The 11,079-nt window shown below is 44.2% G+C and overlaps 1 protein-coding gene across 1 annotated transcript in view; it reads right to left on the reverse strand.

Annotated features, from left to right (window-relative positions):
- The window catches only part of mgat5b (alpha-1,6-mannosylglycoprotein 6-beta-N-acetylglucosaminyltransferase B), a gene marked incomplete at both ends in the record, with an annotated part of 59,942 nt that extends 52,178 nt beyond the window's left edge, over positions 1-7,764 (reverse strand). Inside the window, 2 exons of the mRNA XM_080044497.1 lie at positions 5,827-5,930; positions 7,727-7,764. Of these exons, the coding sequence (XP_079900623.1) occupies positions 5,827-5,930; positions 7,727-7,764 (142 nt within the window). The remainder of the gene's footprint in view (positions 1-5,826; positions 5,931-7,726) is intronic.
- Positions 7,765-11,079: the final 3,315 nt, after the last annotated feature.

Here is an 11,079-nt window from a genome sequence, read left to right on the forward strand (position 1 = left end):
TATTGGCCTATGGTCTCCCTGAAGAAAGAGTGCTTGGCAATAAACACCTTTACTTTTGAACACCTGACTCCTCTATTTCTGTGATCTAGTATATGTTACTCCCCTTACCTCTAGACCATTTAGGGGACGTAACATAATTGGGGGCTCGTCCGGGATATTAACAACTTTCCCACTACCAGATCCATTTGTTTTGGAGTAAAAAAAAAAATGGTAAAAATGGCCACCGGTATTTTTGATGTATATACCTTTCTGAGCAGTCCTACTTGGGAGGAACTTGACACTTTAAGAAAGGATGATTTGTTGTGTATAGCAGCCCACTTTCAGTTAAATGCCACCAAACAAATGCTTAAAGAAGAGTTGAAATCTTTGGTAGCAACCACATTGGTGGAGGAGGGATTGCTGTTTTACCATGTTCTCCAGTTCCCTCTGACAGATCCAGCGCAGCTGACCCACTCAAATCTGCTGGAGGTGAGGGAGAAGTGGGTGGCGAGAGTGGAAGTCCAAAAAAGGTTGTAACGTCTGGTATCTCTCCACTCAGTCCCAGTGCTTTTTGGCTCGCTTAAAAATGGAGACTGAGGATAGACGGCAGGCTCGCCAAGCAGAGTTTGAGCTTCGTAGATTAGAGCTTAATGCTGAGACTGAGAAAGCTCTTAGACTTAGGGAGCTAGAATGTGACGAGAAGGTTAAACTGCGGGAGCTGGAGCTTCACGGCAGACTGGCTCTGCCCCATTAGCTGCTGATTCATCATTTTCCGCTGCAGAACCATGTTCATTTGATGTGAGTAAAAACATTAAGGTGGTACCTTCATTCAGAGAGTCAGAAGTAGATACTTACTTTAATGTGTTTGAGCGTAATGCTGCTGCGTTGCACTGGCCCAAAGAAGTCTGGCCTTTGCTGCTTCAATGTGAGCTTGTCGGAAAAGCTCAGAAGGTTTGCTCAACCTTATCTTTAGAGGATAGCCTACAGTATGATATTGTTTAAAGTACTATCCTGCGTGCCTATGAACTTGTGCCTGAGGCATATAGGCAACGTTTTCGAAGCCACAAGAGAACCACAAATCAGACCTTTGTTGAGTTTGCTAGAGAGAAGACAACACTCTTTGATAGATGGTGTGCATCAACTAAAGTTTCGGACTTTGGACTGTTGGAAGAGTTCAAAAATGGTTTGCCTGACAGAATCTCTGTGCACCTGAATGAGCAGAAGGTGTCCACTCTGAAGGATGCAGGAGTAGTAGCTGACGAGTTTGCCATAACCCATAAAAGTAACTTCATTGTCAAGCGTGAGTTCTCATCAGCCCAAGAGTCCTTCAAGCGAAATGATGATTCACCTACTCCGTCTAGAAACACATTCTCCACTACACAGTCGCCAAGACCACATTCCTTGGGGCCAAAGGCTGAGTGGGAATGCTTTTACTGTCACAAGCCTGGTCATGGTATTGCTGAATGCAGAGCAAAACGCAGGTCTGAGGAAAGAAAACCAAAAAGGATGGGGTTGATCAAAACTGTCCAGCCTCAAGGTCTGGAAGGAAGGCTCTCAAAAAGAGGAACCTGACCCATGCTTTGAACCTTTCATATTTGATGGCATTGTCTCTTTAACAGGAAAGCGGGAAGATGAGCGGCCGGTGAAGATTCTGAGAGATACTGGTGGATCCCGGTCATTGCTCTTGTCAGACGTCCTACCCTTGAGTAAAAAGTCTTCCTGCCGGGCCAGAAGCCTGGTACAGGGGGTTGGAATGGGCTCTGTTTCAGCTCCATTACATAATGTGCACGTAAGGTCAAAGTTGGTCAGTGGTGTTTTTGCTGTGGTTGCATGGCCCTCCCTCCCCATCAAAGGTATAGATTTCATTATGGGAAATGACATTGCTGGGGGGAAAGTGAGTCCTGTGCCTGAAATGATAGAGGTTCCTGAGTCCAAAGTGGATGAACGGTTTGAGATCTGTCCAAATGTTTTCTCCGCTAGTGTGCCAACCTGGGCTCAATCTCGCCGGATGCAGGAGGAACTGGACCTGAGTGATACGATAATGGCATCTGTTCTGGCTGGTGAGGAAGAGGACCCCATCGATCCTAAGGAGGCTCCAGTGGTGGAAAAGGCCACCCGAAAAGAGGATGCCCCCATGATGGCTGCTTTGAAGCGCCCGCTGACACGCTGAGGCGCTTGTGGTAGCTAAAAAATCAGACAGCTCTCTTGTTATATACTTCTCATCCATTTCTACAGCAGGGGAACTGCAGAGCCCATATTTCCTAGCGGATGAGGTTCTGATGCGAAAGTGGAGTCCCCATACAGCGAAATCTGTAAGTGGAACAGATGGTTTAACTGGGGAGTGGAGCACCGTCACGCAAATTGTCATCCCTTCTGCTTATCGGCAACATGTACTGTCCCTGGCACACGACCACCCATGGTCTGGACACTTAGGTGTTACAAAAACCTATGACAGGGTCCGTAGACACTTCTTCTGGTCGAGTTTAAAAGGGGACGTGGCCCAGGCCCAGTGCCTGCAAAATCTGTCAGATTGCAGAGAAACCAAACCAGCCAGATCATTACCCAGGATGAAACTCACCCCTTTCCTTTCCAGGGGTTGGTAATGTAGATTTGTGTCGCAATTAATTTGATTACCGGTGGGGGGTTATTTTTCTGTGTGGGGGTGTTACATTCCCATGTATTTTCTAATGTGCTCTTGTGTATGCTGCCTCTAGATCCCTGGCTCCACCCTCCTCTGCTCCACTACCTCTGCTGCTCCTAAACGAGGCACACCTGGAGACCTAATCAAGGGGCTGCATGCTTAAAAGAGGAGCTGCATGGCAGTTGCTCTCCTCTCTCTGCTCTGCTACCAGTTCCATGTGCTGCTCTCCACTGAACGCTGTCTGCTGTGGCCCGCTGTCGTCTGCCACCTGGTTATATTACTGCTGTCAACTGCTTAGCAGTTCTGTCCTGTCAAATCTCGATTCGGTGTTGAGCCGGTAAGCCATGTAGGGGAGGCCTGCCATTTTGTTTATCCCCCCTTTTTCTCCTGTTTTTGATTGTGGCTAGGGAGGTGAGCATTTGTATTTTTATTTACATTTAGAGAGAACCTTTTTTGTTTGAAGCCAGGGAACCCTTTTTTGTTTGTTTTATTGGCCTATGGTCTCCCTGAAGAAAGAGTGCTTGGCAATAAACACCTTCTGTTTCAAGCTGACTATCTCACTTCCCATTCAAAGTACTGAAGTTAACAGCTTTGATAGAAGTGCAAATGCAACCACACCCTTGATGGGAGCGATATGTTATGTGAAACTCATTTGCATGCATCACGAACAGGGCTGCCCGCTGATCTGTGAAATAAAAAGGTTCTGTCAGTGTCTGTGAAAGGATGGCAGTGAACACGCTGCTTTTTTACACCTGATGCTCTGCTGCGTCACTCGGTGATGGATTCAAACTTTGAGGGGAAAAGGCAGGGTTTCTTTCATATTTGAATCCTGCAGACTTTCAGTTCAGCCACCAAAATTAAAAAAACTGTTTCTTTTTTTGAGGATCGAAATACTATGCTGAATATTTTTCCTTCATTTGGAGGTGGAAGGCTAAAAAATAAATATATACATTTTTTTAAAAGAACCTCAGGTGGCTTGTAGTAGCCAGAATCAAAAAAGAGAAACCAATGTGTGGTTTCAACAACAAGAAGGGGTTCAAGATTTAAGAAAAACAACTGCCCTTTTTTCAGAAATGCAATACCATGCTGAATATTATATTATACTCCATCACTTAGATGGTGACGGCTAAAAAAGAAATAAAAGAAGGACCTCAGGTAGTGGAGCTTGCAGGTAGCAACAGAACAGTAAGCCTGGTTCTGATTGGTGGTAAAACCCCCAAAGCATCCAAGGCCCGTTTGCTGCCTTTGTGACAAAGCCTCATTTAGACCCCTGTGGTAAAATGACACACTGGAAGGTTGCATTCAAAGAGCTTATTAGAACGCTACAGTACAACCTCTGGAGCCTTTAAGATATCAGATCAAATGGCCTTCGCCTTTCATGCTTTCTTCTTTGGTAGAAATAGTCTCCCCACCACACCACACCCCACCCCACCCCACCCCATCCCCCCATCCCTTTCTACACCATTAATTTCCTGTACCTTCAAAGAGAAGTAATGAAGAACATTCATGCATTTTACATTTGGATATAGCATGGTTTGGTTTCCATGTGCAACTCAGCGGCATTCCTGGTCCCTGGCTCAATGAGTCAAACACAAGTACTTTTGAAGCAGGTTTAAGTGTAAAAAAGACAACGCAAAGGAGGGGGACAGGAAGGCAGAGAGCACCAGAAATCAGGACAATAATGACATGTTGTTTCACCACACTCTTACACACACACGTATGTGCGTACATTAAAGTCCTGCAGCGCTCCACAGTATCCAGTAGCAGGATGGGTTGTTTAAAGTAAGTGCTATTAAGGTGTTGCTCCACTGAAAAATTCATCTAAATTTGTTCATCATGCTTATAGGCTACTCCTTGGCCCAAGCAAGCACATGTATGCTCACATAAAGGTGAGGATTTACATAGCCTGACTCTCCCTGGGTAGCGGCGAAGTAGTGTTTAATGAGCTTTGAGGCCAGATAACTTCCCTTGAAAGCACCCTATATGAGTGCTTAATTAATCAGAAAGCTCTCCTGCCTTCCTCCCCCTCTCCCTTTACTATTTCATTCACTCTCAAACAACTCTGCAAATACCATTTCATAAAAAGGTTTTGAGATTCTTGAAATTGTCTCCCAAGACGACAACTGATGCACTGCACTACAATTATTTGATGGTGTATCATTTCAATGCAAGTCAACTAGAGATCAGCTAAATGTTTCACAACAACTACAAAGCTACACAGTACTAACAACCGGTGTCAGTGGATGGGTTGTGGTAGATAGCAGCATTGCTTCTCCCAGTGCCAGCTGGCAACCGTCACAGAGGATGAAGAAGCACGCGCAGTGTCAACATTGTGTCAGGCAAAGATAGAAAGGTGAGGGACAATAGTCCAAAAAGCTAACACTGATTCTGCCAAATGGCCAGTGCTGTGGTGGTTTATATGCTGAGGCACATAGCGCAAACAAAGAGTATGTGCCGAGTAAGACCAAGTTTCTCTCAGGGAGGGTGTCTGAAATGGTTTGGATTTTGTCTGCTGTGGACTTGATACTAAATTTGGAGTGAGCATTAGGATTTTTAAGACATCATATGAGTCGGAAGGAAGTTGTCATTCCGCTGGTTACAAAAGGAAACCAAAACAACAACAATTATAAACAAAACAATACCAGACTTACAGCTGTCACTAAAAGACTAATGCATCACTGTCCCTTGATTTCATCACATTCAACATTTGGAATAGACTGGCCTGTCCTGAAAACATGATATAGAATTAGTATTAATAATGTCACATTAAAATCTTCACTCCCGGAGATACTCATACTTGCCACAACTGACTTCAGCCTGTTTGAGTTTACAGTAGAATTCCAGTTACATCCTCTACATGCTCAATCGTGTGTCTGCTGTAATTGGCCCATTTGAATACATACAGGGTCAGCATAAATACATGAAGATTCACAAAACGGTAAGGTAAAATTTCGGTTCCACACATTTTCAGCCAGGAGTGCTAATACTAAAAATTAGTTTGAGAGTGAGTCAGGACAAGACAATAGGGGGCACTGAGCATGTTAAAAAAAAGAAAGTGAGCAGGTCTGTCAGCCCCTTGGCGCCAATCAAGAAAGCCCCGCCGAGCTCTCAGCATGTTCCCAACCAGTTCATTGCCAGCGCAGGGCACAGCCGTCATCAGTCAGGGGCGGCGGAGCAGCTACCGACATGTAACCGTACAGGCTTACCTTCTGATCGCGGCGTGAAGGGGGAATCTCCGGGTCTCTGGCCCCCCAGGGAGGTCATTAGAAAGAACAGGCTGAAGAAGCCCACGCCCCCCACCACAAAGATCCTGCAGGACAGACACACAAAGACAAGAGTGACGGTAGGGGTCACAGGAGCATGGCAAGGTAAAGGGCTAATGAGACGGACAGAAAAATATAACGAAATAGGGAACTGTGTGCTAGAGACAGTTTGCTTCAAGACCAGCTCTCTGAAATAACATCACTCCAAATCCTTTGCAATGTTTTATAGAGCGTAGACTTATTTTCCAAACTTCATATGGGACCAAACGACCCATAGTAAAAAACAAAACAGTGTTTCTCGCTTGACTGTCATCTCAAATGAACCATTACATGGATGGGTTTATACTGCATCACACAGAGCTCAGTGAGCCAACAACCCCAAACAAAAGCATTAAATTACAGCCCAATGGTTGCATTTTAGAGAAAGAGGGATAGAGCTGCAGTGAACACACACAGCAAGCATTTCTCAAGTCCTCAAGCTTTGGAAGCAAATGCGCTAAGGCCCACCAGTTCACGAGTTTCATAGAGGGAAACTGAAAGACAGATTGTCACACTTCATTATTTACACTTGCAGCAGTCTTTTTTGAATTCTTATGGAGCAGAAAAGTGACAACAGAGTGGCTGCAAACACTCTGCTCAGGGGTGATTTTAGCCCCTTGTTAGGGCTGCCTCAGCAAATCTAATCTATTGAGAGCTAAGGAGCCATGCTACTCACAGCCTCATGAAAACTGTAGCGCTAGAATCAAGACACCTAGACCATCGATTCCCAATCCCCGGTCCCTGGACTGGTGCCGGTCATTGGACCCGTTAGTAGAGCCTTAAAATATTTCCAGAATATTTTAATTTTTTTAAGAAAGTAAAAAAAAAAAAGATAGTACGAGGGAATCTTCCCCAATGTATTTTGGTAAAAAAAAATATATATATATATATATAATAATAGTGAAAGTACCCTGTTTCTATTTAGGGATGAGTGCACGCACACGCATTTATACATGTCAAGCAAGTAAGGGGGACTGACAATTGAATGGACCTTTTCAGGGGCCAGCCATTTGTTTGTTTGCGCGGGCCTGCCCAATGCAATTGGGCTCTTAAAATCAGCTTTCACAATTGGCAACCAGGCCGTGGATTATTGCCGGTCCTTGGAACAAAAAAGGTTGGGAACCCTTGACCTAGACAAGTAATATTCTGAGCCATTTTCAGAAAATGGTGCTTGCCATCCATTAGTCAAAATTGCAGAACTCCAATTTTCCTAATGTATTGATACTGCATATTGGGAAACATGTTTGTTCATAGAGTGATATCTGATTGCAATGTCCCCCATTATGGTAAACAACTAGGATTTGGTATCTGAACTATGATTCTGCTGTGAGACCTCTTCCCTTTGTACCGTCCATTGAACTGTACAGTTATCAAAAGGAAACAGTTAAATATCAGGGAACTTTACGCCGTGGAGAGTGACTGAATATACTGGTAAAGAGCACCATCCCTATACCTGGTGATCATTCATGTCTTAATGCCAATGAGACCTTGAGTTTGTGTACAACCTACAGTCTCTGGACAAACTTGGAAGTTTTAATGAGGCACCAGGTGTTGGTGCTAAAACCTTTAGCTGTGTAAGCAAACGTTGATTAACGTTGTTCCAATTAGTGCCAAACTTGACTTCCAACGACTACAGAAAACAACCACTGTGACATCATGTTATGCATTCAGTGTTTGCATGGCGACTCATCTTGCAGTTTCTTTATTGCTTTCAGTGAATTTCGTAGGAAAACAGCCAAAGAAATGTAGTCTACTGTTGCCATTGGGCATGTCGGTAAGTAGTCAAAACAAAAAGGTTTCTTACCTGAACGGTTTGAAAGTGAGAAGACATCTCCTCACCATAATGAAAAGGTCGGGACTGGATGCAGTCACTTTCTGCACACGTAGAAAGCGCCGGGTATCCTTAACATTGTGTAGGTCTGCGTGACATCCCACATCATCATAACTTTGAGTCAAAGGGGTTTATCCTGCAGCAGCGGGTCCTCCTTCCTATTACGCGGAAGGATTTAGAAGAAGAAAAACTGACTGACAATCCTTTAAACCAGTTCTGTTTCTATCCCCAACAACACTTGTCAAAGTGGGAAATAGCTGAGAACATTAAACCGGACTGCCGAGTTCCTTGACACCCTCTGAGTGGACGGAGCAGACGAGACTGACTCGCTGTGCTCAGTGCACTAGTTGCTCCATCGCTGCGTCTCGTTTACTCATAGCGCCCTCTAATGACGTAGCCCCTCACCGGGCGAAATTCGACGTACTTTCTATGTAGGCTGCACAAGAATTAGGCCTATAGAAAAAAGAAAAAACGTCTCAATCTCGTATACGCAAGGACGTTTAACATGGTATTAGGCTATATTAAAAATATATTCAAAATGAGGGACGACGCTGAAGTTGGCAGCTGATTCGCAGCAGCCGATTCGGCAGTTAAGGGAAAGTTAAGGGATTCTTAAGGAGCAGCGGAGCGACTGATTCTCCGTTGTTTAACCTCCTAAATCGCCGCGGTAAAGCCACATTAATTAGTCTAGATTATCTAAGAGAGTCTAACCATTCTTTAAAAACAGTTTACAATTGATGTAACCTTTATTACGTTTGTTTAAAAGAAAGAGAGGGGAGATTTCACTGCTTTTTTTGCATCTGGACCACATTAGAACAGGTCCTGATTGAAAACCACTGCACCTAGACTCTTCGAATCTGGACTAGAATATCACAGAGAGGCTATACATTATGGAAAACATAGTTTCTGATTTGTGAAACTTTTATTCTATTTGTGAAAATGCAAAGAATGCACATTTTAATGGTTTTTTGGGGTCCTGACTGCATTAGAACTGGTCCTGATTGAAAACCACTGCACCTACACTCTTCAAATCTGGACTAGATTATCACAGTGAGGCTATACATTATAGAAAACATAGTTTCTGATTTGTGAAACTTTTTTTCTATCTGTGAAAATGCAATAAAGGCACATGTCAACGCTTTTTTGGGGTCCAGACCGCATTAGAACTGGTCCTGATTGAAAACCACTGCACCTAGACTCTTCAAATCTGGACTAGAATATCACAGAGAGGCTATACATTATGGAAAACATAGTTTCTGATTTGTGAAACTTTTTTTCTATTTGTGAAAATGCAATAAAGACACATTTCAAGTTTTTTTTGGGGTCCAGACTGCATTAGAACTGGTCCTGATTGAAAACCACTGCACGTAGACTCTTCAAATCTGGACTAGAATATCACAGAGAGGCTATACATTCTAGAAAACTTAGTTTCTGATTTGTGAAACTTTTATTCTATTTGTGAAAATGCAAAGAATGCACATTTTAATTGTTTTTAGGGGTCTAGGCCGCATTAGAACTGGTCCTGATTGAAAACCACTTTACCTAGACTCTTCAAATCTGGACTAGAATATCACAGAGAGGCTATACATTATAGAAAACATAGTTTCTGATTTGTGAAACTTTTACCCTATCTGTGAAAATGCAATAAAGGCACATGTCAAAGCTTTTTTGGGGTCCAGACCGCATTAGAACTGGTCCTGATTGAAAACCACTGCACCTAGACTCTTCAAATCTGGACTAGAATATCACAGTGAGGCTATAGATTATAGAAAACATAGTTTCTGATTTGTGAAACTTTTTTTCTATTTGTGAAAATGCAAAGAATGAACATTTTAATGGTTTTTAGGGGTCTAGGCCACATTAGAACTGGTCCTGATTGAAAACCACTGCACCTAGACTCTTCAAATCTGGACTAGATTATCACAGTGATGCTATAGATTATAGAACACATAGTTTCTGATTTGTGAAACTTTTTTTCTATTTGTGAAAATGCAATAAAGGCACATGTCAACGCTTTTTTGGAGTCTAGACTGCATTAGAACTGGTCCTGATTGAAAACCACTACACCTAGACTCAACAAGAGAAAGAGCAGGCTGCAGCCTTCACAATCGACAGAGGCATTTGTTTGGATGCCAAATCAGGAACTCTTTTTTTTTTGACGTCGGCGAGACAGGCCGCCCTCAGGGCGTGCTTGTCCCAGTTTCGTTTGGGGGCCAGAGTGACCTGGAGATTCAGCCTCGACTCTTTGGGTTAATGGCAGCCACGGTGCACATTGTGTCCATGGCCCTTCTGAACATGCGCCCAGTGCAGCGTTGCCTCCTGAGCCTGGGTCTTTGTCCACAGAGAGATCTGCATGCCAGAGTGTTGGTTTCACGCAGACTGCGCATAGCTCTCCGCTGGTGGGAGGAACCAGCCAATTTAGCACGGGGCAATGCACTGGGGCCGGTGTTGCGTCGCCAGGTGGTGTCCGCCGACGCCTCCCTGGTAGGCTGGGGAGCCGTACACAAGGGTCAAGGCATCAGTGGCCAATGGCACGGACCGTGGTTGACACAGCACATCAATCAGTTGGAATTGCAGGCTATCCATTTAGCTCTTTTGTACTTCCTGCCAGAGCTGGAAAACCGCCATATACTGGTAAGAACAGACAGAACAGCGGCAGCGGCATACATAAACAGGCAGGGGGGCCTGGGTTCCCCGCGCCTTTGCAGATTGGCTCAGATAATATGGGAGTGGGCGTATCCACGATTCAAGTCCCTCAGGGCGATGCACATCCCGGGTCCAAGGTTTTTCCTGCATAGAGAAATTTTTGGCGCCCCCCAAAGAGGATTTACCGAGCGCCAAAGGAAAATCACCAGCGCCAAAATGATACAATTTGAGAATAAATATAGCCATTTAAAACCTCTCCAAATTCAGACCAATTTAAGTCATCCTTTTGAGGGACTAGGCAATAACTTCAATTTCGATTACTATTACGGCTTCCGTCAATCATGAAAACAAAATAATCATAATTAAACTGTCATTGTTCCGCACGCCGGGGCATGCAAGCTGCAGGCTGTTAAATGCAGCAAACCCTTTCAGCCTTGCGCTCCGCTCGGCCCCTCCCTCACATGATAGTTTAGCTATCGGCTGGTCCAGAGAGTAGGAGGGAGATGTTGCGCATTGCTGGGTGTTTTGAAAAACTTCGGAGGACGGCAGTAAGTCAGCCTTTGTTCGAGAGGAAAGGTAAAACTAATGGTGTTGTCTGAAAACACTTCAGACTCACAACAGACTAAAATAAGGTGCAAGATATGTCACCAGGGCCGGTTGTAGCCAGGGGCCAGGGTGGG

Source organism: Ammodytes marinus (assembly GCF_949987685.1).
Source record: "Ammodytes marinus genome assembly, chromosome: 16".
NCBI classification, from domain to species: domain Eukaryota; kingdom Metazoa; phylum Chordata; class Actinopteri; order Uranoscopiformes; family Ammodytidae; genus Ammodytes; species Ammodytes marinus.